Below are 15,964 nucleotides of genomic sequence, written 5' to 3' on the forward strand. Positions count from 1 at the left end.
AAAGGTATTAAGGGTAGGAATAACCTATAAAATAGAAACCATTTCTGACAACATGAAAAAGGGCTGAGGAAGGAATGGAGAGAATGTGGAGCCCAGTGATTCAGCGAGAGATATACATTTTCCAAGAGACAGGAAGTAAAAAAGTTAAAACAAAGAGTCTACAAAAGAGGAGATCTGTAGAAAAGGCAAAAATGGTGGAAAGGGGGCTCAAGGGGTGGAGGAAAGAGATTTTGAAATATTTTCAAGTAAAAATATGAGAATATTAGACAACAAACAATATAAAATAAAAAAGAGAATAAGAATCAGATTTCAGACACAGTAGACTGAAGAGCTGGTGGAATTACTAAGAGCAAAAGGGAACAGAGAAGAGAGTCTGAAAGATGAGTAGCTTTCTTTTTGTAATGCTGGGTTTAAGGTGGCAGTGAGGTTCTCACTAGTGGAAAGGGTGTAAGAGCTTTAAGAGGTAAACTTGGAAGTTGTGTACAATCTAGAGCTCTTTGTCCAATACGGTAGCCTCTAACCACAGGTGGCCACTGAGCCGCTGAAATACGGCTAGCCTGAACTGAGATGTGCTCTAAGCATAAAATACACACTAGATTTTGAAGATTTTCTATGAAAAAAAACAATGGAAAAATCTTTTTCTGCATTGATTACATGTTGAAATATTTGCATGGATTGGGTTAAATAACATTATTAAAACTAATTTCACTTGTCTCTGTACTTTTTAAATGTGATTAGTAGAAAACTGAAAATTACATATGCGATTTATGTTATATTTCTATTGGACAGCAATATTAGTTGTATATTAAGACCACAAAAGGGACAGAGACATCATTCTGAAGTGTCTCAACTAAAATAGATATGGGAGAAAAAAGAACACACATCATTATAATAGTTAATATTTACTAAGCACTCCAAGCACTGTTTTAGACACATAAAGGGCACCATCATATTTGTTCCTCCCGAAAACCTTATGAAATATTATCATCTTTTACAGGATAAAATACTGAAGCCCAAGGTCACACAGTTAAATGCTGGTGTCAGGATTCAAGCCCACGAATGACCTCAGATCTCAGGTTCTAAACTGTCACATAAATTTCAGAACAAGTTATGCTCTCCAATTATTAAATGGTTAGATTTTAAATGTCATATTTAAATTAACTATTTATTAGAATTGTTCATTGTCAAAGTCAGTTATGTCCCAATTCAATTAAGAAGAAAAGCTACAAATGCGTGAATCTGTAACTGTAGAATTACTATGAGCTACTGATGCTGGCGTATTTTCACCACATTGGGCCATTAAAGAAGTTTCTGGTGCAACTTCTTTCCCCTTATCAATGTCTACTCCCAGAAATGCAAACCTGTCAAGTTAGATGGTACATATCCAACTGTCCAACCCAGACGATCATCCACCTAACCCTGAATAGCAGGGCCCTGTTTTCTGAACATAACTAGATACATAATATCTACTTGACACGTTTTCAACATTCTCTTTCAGAACATGAAAGCACCTGAACCTCCCAAACTGACTAAAACGTTTTGAAGGAAACTAGATTAAATGGAACCCTTGTTGAAGAACCAAAAATTAGGCTTACCCAACTGGATACTTTAAAAATTGATTTTTTACTCCTTGAAAATGCTATACGTTCGAAGAATCGAAAGAGAAAAAGGCTGGATACTTTGGAATCCTAGGAATCCTAACAGTAAAATATCCTACAAATATAAACTTAAGTCAATAAGGTATCTTTCATTCATCTTTGGTTGGTTCATTGGTTTTAATTTCAAAGACAAACTTATATTTCTTTCCTTTTTACCTTTAATTTCTACTACCTACCTGGGAAAGATGGTAACCACAGAACTGCTGAACTTACATTGTCATAGCTATAATTACATAATTTTCAAAAACTTACGTAAATTTTATTAAACAATTTGTTTCCAATTAATACATTTCTCCAGACTAATTTTTAAAAAACCACTGCCATAAATCCACATTATAGAAATAGAAAAACAAAAGGAAATTTGAAAGAAAAAATATTTATTTTGGAATAATAAGACTAACTAGCAGAGATATCTTACAAGACAGTTCATATTGGACATGTATTGAAAAGGATGTCTCTCTGAACTGACCCACTTAGTTACTTATAAATTCAACCCCCTAACTTTCCTACTCCCTGCCCATTTTTTTTTTTTAAAGTAATACGATTTCAGCCGGGCATGGTGGCTCATGCCTTGTAATTCCAGCACTTTGGGAAGCCGAGGTGGGTGTTGATCACTTGAGGTCAGGAGTTGGAGACCAAACTGGACAACATGGTGAAACTCTGTCTCTACCAAAAATACACAGATTGGCCTGGTGTGGTGACATGCGCCTGTAATCCCAGCTACTCAGGAGGCTGAGGCACGAGAATCACTTGAGCCCAGGAGGTGGAGGTTGCAGTGAGCCAAGATTGCATCACTGCATGCCAGCCTGGGTGACAGAGTGAGACCCTGCCACAAAAAAAGAAAGAAGAAAAAAGTAATACAATTTGGATTTGGGTATTAAAAAAAAATTCCTCTGAAGACCCACAGTTTCTGAGAAAGACTTATCTAAACAGGAAGCATCACACTTGGGCAGGATAAAGCTTTCAAGAGCTTGCCCTTGATTTTAGCTCTTTTAGGTTAACATTCCCATGACTTTTCTATTCAGCTAAAGAGATTTCCTTGGACTTATTCCCTTACTCACTACAATTCCTACCTATACTTTAGGACAAAGCTTCAGAGCCCAAAAGGAGAGCCAGTTGGTCCTAAAAATGCTTTGTCCACTCTGATGCCAAGGTGCAAAGAGCATGAAGCGACAGACCAGGCATAAGAGATAGCCGCCTAGACTCGTCATTGAAGGCTGCCAAAATCGGGTCCCTCCTGTTGGGAGTATCTCCCTCCTCCCAAACTTCACTTGAGACTCTCATCATTACAAATGTCAACTGCATAATCTTTGCAGTTACTCCCCACCTGTGCATTAACATAAAGCAGCTTGCTTTATTGGGTTAATTCAACAGAGTTATCAAGTACCTACTGTGCGCCAGGCACTGCTGTAAGTACTAGAAATCTAGCAAGCAATGAACGAAATGACAAAAATCTGTGTCTTCCTGAAACCTATATTCTGGTAGAGGAGACGTTCAAGAAACAAGCTAAAGAAACAAAATATGCAGTACGCTAACTAATACATGCTCAAGAGATGACAAATGAAGCAGGCAAGGGGAATATACACTGTGGTGGGCGGGGTAGGAAAGGTTGGAATTTTAAGATTAAGTGGTCACACATAATCAGGCAGATGGTACGTGCCTAAAAGGGTAGCCAGAGCAAAATCAGATGGAGTGGGGAAGAGAAAGGAAGTGCGCTTATTTTAACAAGCCCTGAAGTGGAGAGAAAACCCTACGGGAAGGGGGTGAGGCAAACACTGAATATGGACCACTGAAGACAAACGCGGATTTCACATTTTGCCTAAAGACCAGTCCTTCGAGGATGGCACAACAGATGTTCTCCCTTTGTAACCAAAGAACCAGGCTCTACTACTAAAACTGTCAGGCAGTTCATCGGACACGGGTGAACACACATACACACACACACAGCTTACTGTCAGGCAGTTCATCGGACACGGGTGAACACACACACACACACACACACACACACACACACACACACACACACACACACAGAGCTTACTGCCGAGGAGAAAGAAGCGTTACTAATCCAGAGTGGAGGACTAGCCTGGGAAACCGGGCAGAGAGAAGAGTTGTCGGAAAGAACACACCAGAAGCCACTCCGAGCCCAGACACTGATAGAAACCAAGCCCCTTCCCAAGCCAATCTGCAAACCCAGGAGGCACCCACGAGCGCACAGACACACCCCCGGGGTGCAGGCGCGGTGAAGGGAGGAGAGGGGCAAGCGCTTGACCGTTAGGGCCCGAACCCCAGAACTCCCGAGGCAGGGTGTGTGCCGCGCGCGGGAAACGCCGTTCTCCGCTCCAGGCGTCGGCGGGCGGTGGCGAGAGCAGGTTCGGGGGGCCGAAGGGTCGGAAGGTGGGCTGCGCGCGGGAATGGCCGCCGCGAAGGAGGGGCGGCTTCCTCGGGCATCCCGGGCGCCCGGCCCCGTGCATGCAACAGGGGACTGGGCGCGAGCAGGCGCCTCGAGGTGCCGGGGCGGGACCGGGGAGAGGGGACCGAGACAAAGTTCCCGAGACCTGCGGGCCTCGGGCCGACCCGCGCGCCCCCGGCCCAAACGCTCAGCTCCCGCTCCCCAGGCCCGCGCGGACCCGGCCCCTCCGAGGGTAGCGGGTTCCAGCGGCGAACCCGCAGCGCCCGCGCCGCCGCCCGCTCGGCCCTTTCCCGCCCGGTGCGTGGGTCCAGGAGAGAAAGAAAGCGCGGCGGTGTCGGTGGCGGCGCGCGGCCCCACTCACCATGATCCGCAGCGGCTGTGGCGCGGCGACCCGGGCGGGCGGCGATGCGCTGTCCAGGGTAGCCGGGTCCCTCTGCCCGGCGCTATCTCGGCGCCCGCGCCGGTTACCCCCACCCACACCCACGCCCGGCGCGCGCACGCCCGCCCGCGCCTCCCCACCCCCTCGGGCTCGCGCCGCCGCCGCGCGGCGCTCCGAGCCTCGGGGCCGTTTCGTCCCCGCCCCCTCTCCCACAGGGGCCTCGCCGGCCGCCGCGCCAGGAGGGCGCGCGGGGGAGGGGCGCAGGGCAAGCGAGGCGGCGCCCCCCGCCCCTGCGGCCTCGCGCGCCCCCTCCTGGGCGACCGACCTCGCCCTCGCGTCCGCGGCGTCCCCTGCCGGCCGGGCGGCGATTTGCAGGTCCAGCCGGCGCCGGTTTCGCGCGGCGGCTCAACGTCCACGGAGCCCCAGGAATACCCACCCGCTGCCCAGATAGGCAGCCGCTGCCGCGGGGAGAAGCAGTATCGTGCAGGGCGGGCACGCTGGTCTTGCTTACAGTTGGGCTTCGGTGGGTTTGAAGCACACATTAGGGGGAAATGGCTCTGTTCGTGCAGGTTTGCGCAGTCTGGGTTTCTTAGGTTTAGCGGGTTGGGTGGGTTTCTCTGGGGGTGCGGTGGGAAGCGGATCAGTTGGGATAACGGCCCTGAGCAAGAGTCTCTGTCCCGCTCCCGGCCTGACGCGGGGCTTCCAGCGGACACCACCGACGGTGGGCGCACCCTCTTCACTGTGAACAGAACGGTGGCCTCCTAGAGCCTGCGCTTCTAGTTACTTTAGTTGTGTGTGTGGCCCAAGTGAAAGACGTCGAAAAAATTGGACTTGCCTGAGTATTACATGAACTTTCTTCCATTTCTCCCTCAAGCATGGGAAGTTGGCGGGCGTGGTGGTTCCCTCCTGTAATCCCAGCACTTTGGGAGGCTGAGGCAGGCGAATCACTTGAGGTCAGGAGTTCGGGACCAGCCTGGGCAACATGGCGAAACCCCGCCTCTTAAATAAAAAATACAAAAATTAGCTGGGTGTGGTGGCCTGCGCCTGTGATCCCAGCCACTCGGGAGGCTGAGGTGAAGGATGGCTTGAGCCCTGGAGGTGGAGGCTGCAGTGAGCCGAGATCACGCCACTGCACTCCAGCCTGGGCGACAGAATGAGACCCTGTCTCAAAAAAAAAAAAAAAAAAAAATGTTTACCACATGTGAGGCTCATGTGGTAAACATGTTTATTGGGGTTGAGAGCAGCCCGTGTGGCTGTGCACGGAAGTACCTGCACCATACACTTAGCATCCCACACCTGGGGCGGTGTGGGAGCCCTTGCAGAGTTTTGTGCAGTAGCAGAGTGAGTAACTGTAGGTACCGGGGCTAAATCTTAACTGTCATACAATCACCTAATATATAGTTTCCTAATAGAGAGTTTTTCTTCCTAATATAGAATTTCTGTAGCTGAAGTGGTAACTATTAGGCATATATTTGTTTATAAAAGGCAGATGATTTTATGACCATAAACAGGTTAACCTAGTCTGATGAAAATCTCAGGAGTCAGCTCTGCCACATACTGGGTGTGTGGTATTGGGTTGGTTACCTAAACTGTCTATGCTCCAGTTTCCTGATTTACGAATTTGGGATAAAATAGCACTTAACATTACATGTAGCTGTTAGGGTTAAATTAATATGGGTAAAACTCTAGAAAAATATCTGGTACAAAAGTACTAGTTATTGATTTGTTATCAATTTGATGCATTTGAGAATCAGAAAGTGATATTCTATTTAATGCTGGCATATTTTTATAAAAAAGTGTGGCCCAAATCAAAGATACAATTTGATTTCAGCTTCACTTACTTTGTTCACTCAGCAAAGATTTCAGTGCCTACTATGTGCTAGGCGTTTTGGTAACAGCTAGGGTTACAGTGATGAAGAAAAACACAGTCCCTGCTGTTAGGAGTTTTTAGAACCTGTGATGATCTATATTATGATATTGAGAGACTTGAAGGAAATTCACACGAATAGTCCCCAAATATTGTTTTTCCTTGCAATGATTTTATTCTTTCTGTTTTACATGTGTTCTTTCTTCTATTTGATACGTGTTATATTTGAAAGCTATAAAAGTAGCTTCCACGTCTTTTGGATATTGAATGATAAAAACTCTGGACCTGAATTTCACTGTATCACTAATCTGATGCAGTATAATGTGAATTCTTAATCTAGATAGTGATTTTTTGACATTATTGTGTATAAGTAGCACCAGAGGGTTTAATACTATACAGGGATACTTGAGATCCATCAAGATGACCTCAGGTACAGACCAAGAATATGAATTTTTTTTTGGTTTTGCTTTGGGTTTAATATTTGCTATCAGTTTCACATTGCGGGAGTATCTACTTCATTCTAGAGGCATCTCTGACCCTGCCTAAAGTATAATGGACTCTCTATGGGTCTTGAAGTGGTGAAACCTCCATTTCTAAGGAATATGAATTTTGAACAAGCACCACAAATGATACTGGTGCAGCCAGGCAGTCCATGGACGATATTTTGAGAAACTAAATTCCATTATCCATTCAGGGAAAGCTTACTCTATTTTTCTAACAACATGAAGGGAAAAAAAAAATTTAAGTGACAACCGACCTCTAAGAACCCTGCGGCTGTTGCTTGCAAAAAGTGTATCATTGATGTCATCTAAACCTTGCAAAGCACACCAGGTAAACATGGGGAAGGAATTCTTAAACTTTGAATTATCCCTATACTTCCACATTACCATTTAGCCTGATAATCATTATTTTACCTTTATTCTCTAAAAATACACATCAACCCATAAGGCCAGAAGGAGATCTAAAAAGTCATCTATATCTTATCTGTTTCTTAAAATATTATTTTATGGCTTTCCTTATCACTACAACAAAGGAACAAATGAGAAGGCAAATGCCAGAGGGTCTTTTTCCCCACCAATATTTTATTAAATAGAAAAAGGAAGTGGTGGCCAGGTGCGGTGGCTTACGCCTGTAATCCCAGCACTTTGGGAGGCCGAGGCAGGTGGATCACAAGGTCAGGAGCCTGGCCAACATGGTGAAACCCCGTCTCTACTAAAAATATGAAAATTAGCTGGGCGTGGTGGCGGGCACCTGTAATCCCAGCTACTTGGGAGGCTGAGGCAAGAGAATTGTTTGAACCCAGGAGGCGGAGCTTGCAGTGAGCCGAGATAGCGCCATTGCACTCCAGCCTGGGTGACAGGGCAAGACTCCATCTCAAAAATAAATAAATAAATTAATTTTTTTAAAAAAGGAAGTGGTTCTACCTGTATAAACACAGGACTGGAAACATATCTTAACCAGATATAACTGGGAGAGGGTCTTAACTGGGTATAACATGAATTCCCACTTATTTATCAATGGAAAATTTAACATGCCATCACTTACATGATTTTATAATATTTACTTTCGTTGTTCTCTTGTATGGATTACACAAAAGCTGGAATCTGTTTCTTAGCTGTACGGCAAGCCCATATTGAGCATGTGTACAATAACATAGACTAATTGTGTGTTAGGTACTTACATGGATGTGGTGCTATATAAAGTGATGATTAGCATAATCTAAGAATCTTAAACCTAAAAATAGAGATCTGACTGATACTCTTTCTCTCCCTCTGTCACATATCGTAGATTTTATAGGTTCAGAAAGTGTGTCTCAGAGGAGTTAGAGAAGACCGATTAATAGATGACAGTGCTAAAGCCTGGATCTCCTGAATCCTGGGTGAGTATTCTCATTGTCTCTACTGCCTCTGCAGTGCTAGTCTGCCAGCCCTCATCAAAATTATGAAGTAGGCAAGCTTTGTTTTGGGGGGAGTTTAATCTCCTTTTAGTGTGGTTCTCTTCTGAAGCATCCCTTCTTTTGATATACCTAGCATCTTTGTGTTTTATCTTGAGAAAAATACTCACTTACAATGTATTATGACTTTAAATCAGTTTACTACATTTCTTCAAAATGTTTGTACTTTTAGCGTAGTAGTAGAAACAGACTCTGGAAATCACGTCCTTTCCTTGGCCATGGGCTCTGCTTTGTGTTAAGAAAGCTCTGCACCTATATGAGTTTAGAAATGAAAAATAGTAAGATAAAGAGTAAAGATTAAGCCCAAGTGAAGGCACATTGAAAAAACTGAGTTCCCTCCATCAAATTTAGTGCAGCTTTCACTCGATATGTTAGGACTAAGGATTTATGACAAAGCAATATATGTATATATTGGTCATTTGATTGGATGTAGTAACAAGGAGACAATCATGACCTTGTATCAATCCAGGTTTAAAATAAAGTTTATGTTAATTCATTTGAAAATATTATGCTGAGTACTATATTCTAGTATAACATTCTAGAGCAGAGGATGGCAAACTACAGTGGCAGGACAAATCCAGCCAGTTGCCTGCTTTTGTAAATAAAGTTTGTATTAGAATACCACTGTGTCCTTATGTTTACGTATTGTCTGTGGGTGCTCTCATGTTAGGACAGCAGAGTTGTGACACAACTGTATGGTCTGCAAGTCCCCACATAGCTACTATTTGGCCCTTTACAAGAAAAAGTGCCAATTTCTGTAGAACTTGGATGATATTAATATGGTATGGAACAATATAGGTGACTTCCCTTGTTTTATGAAGCTCATATTTCAACGAGAGGAAGAAGACAATAAGTCTAGATAGAGAAATGTCATGAAGAAACAGTATGATGATAGAGTGACTTGGGGGTAGCACTTTATTTTTCTAAGTTTTTGCTTTTTAAGTTTTTTATGTATTTTAATTTTTATATATTTAATGCATACAAGTACAGATTTCTTTTTTAATTATTATTATAATTTTTTATTTTACTTTAAGTTCTGGGATACATGTGCAGAATGTGCAGGTTTGTTAATAGGCATACGTGTGCCATGGTGGTTTGCTGCCCCTTCAACCCGTCATCTAGGTTTTAAGCCCCGCATGCATTAGGTAGGTATTTGTTCTAATGTTCTCCCTTCCATCACCCCCCAACCCCGACAGATTTTGGTGTGTGATTTCTTATATGCATATATTGCATATTGGTGAAGTCTGGGCTTTTAGTGTACCCATCACTAAATAGTATACTACCTGATAGGTAATTTTTCAACCCTCCTACCCCTCCTACCCTCCCACCCTCTGACCTGTTAAAGTCACCAGTGCCATCCACGTTGCCGCAAATCACATGATTTCATTCTCTATGACTGACTGGTATTCCACGGTGTGTGTATGTATGTGCATGTATGTGTACACATTTTCTTAATCTAGTCCTCCATTGATGGACACTTAGGTTGATCCCATATCTTTGCTATTATGAATAGTGCTATGATGAACATACAAGTGCAGGTATCTTTTTGATATAATTATTTCTTTCCCTTTGGGTATATACCCAGTAGTGGGATTAAGGGATCAAATAGTAGTTCTATTTTTAGTTCTTTGAGAAATCTCCATACTGTTTTCCATAAAGGCTGTACTAATTTACATTCCCGCCAACAATGTATAAGCATTTCCTTCTCTACATCTTTGCCAATCTGTTGTTTTTTGACTTTTTAATAATGGCCATTCTGACTGGTATAAGATGATGTCTCATTGTGGTTTTAAAATGCATTTCTCTGATGATTAGTGATATTGGGCATTTTTCATGTTTGGTGGCCACGTATGTCTTCTTTTGAAAAATGTTGGCTGGGCGTGGTGGCTCATGCCTGTGATCCCAGCACTTTGGGAGGCCGAGGCGGGCGGATCACGAGGTCAGGAGTTTGAGACCAGTCTGGCCAACATAGTGAAACCCTGTCTGTACTAAAAAGAGAAAAAATTAGCCAGGTGTGGTGGTGTGCACCTGTAATCCCAGATACTTGGGAGGCTGAGGCAAGAAAATCACGTGAACCTGGAAGGTAGAGGTTGCTGTGAGCTGAGATTGCACCATTGCACTCCAGCCTGGGTGGCAGTGTGAGACTCTGTCTCGAAAAAAAAAAAAAGTCTGTTCATATTTTCTGTCCATTTCAAAATGGGATTATTTGGTTTTTTCTTCTTGAGCTGTTTGATTTCCTTGTAGATTCTATATATTTGCCCTTTGTCAGATGCATAGTTTGCAAATTGTTTTTCTATTTTGTAGGTTTTGTAGATTAAACAAATCTGTTGGTTATTTCTTTTGCAGTGCAGAAGCCTTTTAGTTTAATTAAGTCCCATTTGTCTATTTTTTGTTTTTGTTGTGTTTGCTTTTGAGGACTTGGTCATAAATTATTTGCCTAGGCCAGTGTCTTTTAAAAGAGTTTTTTCCCAGGTTTTCTTCTAGGATTTTTGAAGTTTCAGGTCTTACACTTAGGTCTTTAACCCATCTTGGTTAATTTTTGTACATGGTGAGAGGTAGGAGTCCAGTTTCATTCTCTGACATATGGTTATCCAGTTTCTCCTGCACCCTTTATTGAAGTAGGTGTCCTTTCCTTGGGGAGAACACTCTAAATAGGATGGTCAGGAAAGGCCCCTCTAAGCACATAATATGTAAATTGAGATCCATTGATGAAAACAAGCCAGCCATGAAGCCATGAGAAGATCTAGGGGAAATCCTTCCAGGAGAAGATAGCAAATGGAAACACTTCAAGACAGAAAAATCAGGCTTCTTTGAGGAACAGGAAGTTAGCCAGTGTGTCTGGAAAGTGTGAATCATCAGGGATTGTAGTGAGGATGCAGACCAAATCCTATAGATAGAGATCCATGTGTTTGTTGACACCATGGCCACTGGTCCCTGCTCTGTTGCTATGCCTTTGAGGACCTCAGTCCTAAGGAATCCGGGTCCTGGCAGAACATTTTTATGTGATGTTTACTGGTCAGCTGCAGTTATCCTAGTTTAAAAAATCTAATGGGGGCCATTACTTTGTACCCTTGTAGCCATTGGACTTTATCTTCCATCTTTTTGTTATGCTCACTTAACTGATCTTATTTACGCATTCTTGCACTTTACCATTTTGTCTTTCACAGATGCTATTTTACTTAAATTGTCTTTGTTGATTTCTTTTTAAATTTTTTTAAAAATGTATTCATGGCAAGTAGCACGGGCATAAAGTGGGATAGTGTACTTCACAAGGAAGGCAGTCCCTCGGCATGACCTGCGATAGCCATCCCAATCCATACCACAGAGTGGCTGTTCCTTTCCCAGGTGTACCCCTCCAAGATTAACCCCACACAGTAGTCCTCCAGCCTATTTTTGTTGCAAACCTACTCTACAGCAAACTTGAAGCCTAGAATTCAACTGAGGAAGGAGAGAAAATGCTGATAAAAATGCAACCATTTAGGTCTCAAGGAGGGCACACTGCATGGACTCCCCCTTTCTATTCCGCATTGTGTGATTGTGTGAGTGTGAGTGTGGGGGTGTGTGGCAGTGTGAAGCCACACATCCTCTTCTGCTAGAATTAGAGTAATGTAAATAAGAGACTAGACTAGCAACTCATTATTAATCATTTTGAAGTCTATGATTTTTTGGCCTGTAGTTGGGCTGATCTGTAACAAATGATTTTTACAACATTATTGTAAAGTTGGTTTTTATTTTAGAGATGGGATCTCCTTTTTTTTTTTTTTTTTTTTTTTTTTTGATCCGGAGTCTTGCTGTGTCGCTCAGGCTGGAGTGCAGTGGTACGATCTCAGCTCACTGCAACCTCTCCCTCCTGTGTTCAAGTGATTCTCCTGCCTCAGCCTCCCAAATACTAGGATTACAGGTGCATGCCACCATGCCTGGCTAATTTTTGTATTTTAGTAGAGACGGGGTTTCACCATGTTGGCCAGGCTGGTCTCAAACTCCTGACCTCAAGGGATCTGCCTGCCTCGGCCTCCCAAAGTGCTGGGATTACAGGCGTGAGCCACCACACCTGGCCAAGATGGGATCTCCTTATGTTGTCCAGATGGGGTCCCGAACTCCTGGGCTCAAGGGATCCTCCTGCCTTAGCCTCCTGAGGAGCCAGGATTACAAGTTCGTGCTACCACAAATTCTTTTCATTATTGTAAATTATTGAAGATGTTATTGTGAATGTAGTTGGTGATAAAATTTACATGGATGCACAAAATTTAGTAGACTCTTCCCTTGACTTTGCTTCACCTTAGACTGACTGGTCCTGCATTTTCTTTCTATTGTCATCAAGAACAAAAGCCTTCAATATGAAAACCCTGTATGCCAACAAATAATCTATTCAAAAATTTTGTGAACTTCACCCTAAAGCAAGGAATTTAAATGTATTAAGAAGTCATCAGGTGGCCGGGCACAGTAGCTCACGCCTGTAATCCCAGCACTTTGGGAGGCTGAGGCGGGTAGATCACTCGAGATCACGAGTTTGAGACCAGCCTGGCCAACATGGTGAAACACCTTCTCTACTAAAAATATAAAAAAATTAGCTGGGCGTGGTGGTGTGCACCTGTAATCCCAGCTACTCGGGAGGCTGAGGCACGAGAATCGCTTGAACCCAGGAGGGGGAGGTTGCAGTGAGCTCAGATCGCACCATTGCACTCCAGTCTGGGCGACAAGAGCGAAATTCCGTCTCAAAAAAAAAAAAAAAGAAGTCATCAGGCTAATAAAATAGCTAGAAAATATAGTCTTATTTAAACATAGCTAATGCATTATTATATTTGTCCTAATTGGTATTAAATGAGGATACAAAGTAAGAACAGTCTCAATGTAGTTAACATTTTATCTTTCTAGTAAATTGGTCAATTAACCTTGTAGAAGAAATAGAGATGAGGAGTCTCAGTGATACGCAAGAGTACAGATCTCAATTATGTGCCTTGTTACAACCTGAGCAAGTTCTTCAATGTCTAGGAAACAGAGACTAAAGCAGGGTGTCCAATCTTTTGACTTCTGTGGACCACATTGGTCTTGGGCCATACATAAAATATACTAACGCTAATGATAGCTGATGAGCTAAAAAAAAAAAAAATCACAAAATAATCCCATAATGTTTTAGGAAAGTTTACATTCAAAGCCATCCTGGGCTGCATGTGGCCCATGGGCCGTGGGTTGAACAAGCTTTGACTAAAGGCATCCTATAATTAGTGCAGAAGTCACAGCAGGCAGTCTCAGCTTATAACTTCATCATTCTGTAAGCTCAAATGTGATATTTACGGGTAGCTATTGGGTATCCAATAGAAGCCCCAAATTATGCTAGGTAACTTGCAACAGTAGCTCATTTAATCCTCACAATAGTCCTGTGACTAGCCCCGTTGTAGAGGTGAGGGACCTCAGGCTCAGAGACGTTCAGTAGTGTACACAGGGTCACATGGTTAGGCAGTTGGAAAGTAGGAGAGCCAGGATTCAACCTGAGGCCTGTTGGACTCTTTCCAGGACACCATGCTGTTTTGAATAATCCTATCTTTAAGAATCTTTATAGAATTGTCAGATAAATTCACTTTCTTCAGGTCATTTATTCACTTATTGAGGGTCAGTCACTTATATGACATGGGTCCACCGTGACTCTAGGAGAGCTTTACAGCATTGGTAGAAGAGTAGGGTTGAAGCAAAATGTTATGCTCATTAAGATTGTCATAGTGGCTTAAAGACAGCCTTCAGAGATCTGTAGGTTAATTTTGCAGTTACAGTGAAAGGGAAATTCTTCTGCATTGTTTGCCAAAGTAGTGAAAATACAAGTGTATGTCACTGGTCTTCCTTCAGCTATTAGTATTAAAGTCTAAAGAGCAGATAAGGTGTGAGCCTTCCAGTGATTTTACTTATTTTTCTCAATTATAGAACATTTCAAACATATACAAAAGAAGACAGAATAATAATGAATCCCAATGCATTCATCATCTATCTCAAAATTATCAACTCATGACCCATCTTGCTTTATCTATATCCTACCTATTTTCCCTCCATCTATTACTTTGAAGCAAACCTCAGATATAATAATTTATCCATAAATAATTTAGTATGTATCTCTAAAGACAAGGATTTTTTTAAAAAACACAATCACAATACCATTATAATACCTTAAAAATCCGATTTCTTAATGTCTTTAGAGACAATAAGTGTAGGCCAGGTGCAGTGGCTGTGCAGGCAAAGTGCCAATAATCCCAGCACTTTGGGAGGCCGAGTTGGGTGGATCACCTGAGGTCAGGAGTTTGAGACCAGTCTGTCTAACACGGGGAAACTCCGTCTCTACTAAAAATACAAAAATTAAATGGGCGTGGTAGTGGGCACCTGTAATCCCAGCTACTCAGGAGGCTGAGACAGGAGAATTGCTTGAACCTGGGAGGCAGAGGTTGCAGTGAGCCAAGATGGCACCACTGCACTCCAGCCTGGGCGACAGAGCAAGACTCCATCTCAAAACAAAAATAAAATAAGTATACAACTCTCCAATTAGGTTTATGTCTTTCTTTTTAACATTGCAGTTGCTTGATGTGTCTTTTAAGTCTCCTTTAATATCTACATCTGTTCATCTCTTTTTCTCGTAATTTGTTTGTACCGTAGAATTTCCAATAGTCTGGATTTTGTTGATGGCATCCCTGCAATGGGAATGCCATAGCTTAACAAGTGCTCTGCATTCTGTATGTTTGTAAATCGGTAACTGGCTCTAGAGGTTTGATCAGATTCAGGTGAGAATTTTTTTGGCAAAAATACTTCATACATGTGTGGTGTGCTTTTCTATCAGGAAGCACAAAATATCTGATTGTCCACTCTTTCTATATTTAGGCATGCTCAGTACTACATCCAGTGATTCATTAGGGGCTGAAAAAAACTGTGGTATTCTAGCTCTGCATTCCTTTTTCATTTATTAGCTAGAATACTTTAAAGAAAAATATCCCCTATATACTCTTTGGTTACCTAAGGGGTATAGTTTGTATAGGAAAGGCAGGATAAATGTCAATTGTAAAATAAAGAGCTGGTTCATTAAACAATATAAAAATGCAGAGAACAAGTTCAAAATTTAGATATGAGATAGGCGAAGAATAAACAGCATTTAGAAATACTCGTGCTAACTGCCAAGATCAATAATGCCATGTTAACCGTTGTTGCCCAACTTGTTTTTTATATCATTTATGTTCTACCTGAAAATAGAGTGGCTCTTTCAAAGAATTCGTTTTATTTATATAAACTCTGAAAAGGAAAAAATTAACAGGAGGCTTTAACATGATTGATCCTTTTCAAGGGGATAGGTCAGAGTTCAGGAGAGTGAGTCATGAAGAATTTGTCTAAAATCTTGTTTGGTGACCTCATTGAACTAATTGGATGGAAAAGTACATGTAACAGTAATCTTGGGACAAAATATAGTCTATGTCCAATCCCTAACTAATTCTGTTAAATTTACAATTAATTCCACCAGTACTTCAGCTTAGTTCAGTATTTTACTTATAATGTTAATTTTGACTGCCTTTTTAGTTTCTGTCACACAGTAGACATTTGGTAAATATTTGAGACAAACTGGCCTTTTTTTATTTACCCCATGCCACCTGAGGTTTCTATGACATTCTAAAGAGAATTTTATCCGATTCAAAGCTCTTTGAAAAGTATATTATTTTATTAGATA

At 42.1% G+C, this 15,964-nt stretch overlaps 1 protein-coding gene across 3 annotated transcripts in view; it reads right to left on the bottom strand.

The window, feature by feature from the left end:
* ELOVL2 (ELOVL fatty acid elongase 2) overlaps positions 1-4,602 on the bottom strand; it is a 63,895-nt gene extending 59,293 nt beyond the window's left edge. The window contains exon 1 of one of the 3 annotated variants that reach the window (XM_009450495.5): positions 4,433-4,602. Coding sequence is in view for 1 of the 3 variants with exons in the window: in XM_001175069.6 (XP_001175069.1) it covers positions 4,433-4,435 (3 nt within the window). In the remaining 2 variants the exon portion in view is untranslated. The remainder of the gene's footprint in view (positions 1-4,432) is intronic. The other 2 variants (XM_001175069.6, XM_016954898.4) reach the window with 2 other exon arrangements.
* Positions 4,603-15,964: the final 11,362 nt, after the last annotated feature.

The sequence above is a fragment of the Pan troglodytes genome, chromosome 5 (assembly GCF_028858775.2).
Source record: "Pan troglodytes isolate AG18354 chromosome 5, NHGRI_mPanTro3-v2.0_pri, whole genome shotgun sequence".
Classification (NCBI taxonomy): Eukaryota; Metazoa; Chordata; class Mammalia; order Primates; family Hominidae; genus Pan; species Pan troglodytes.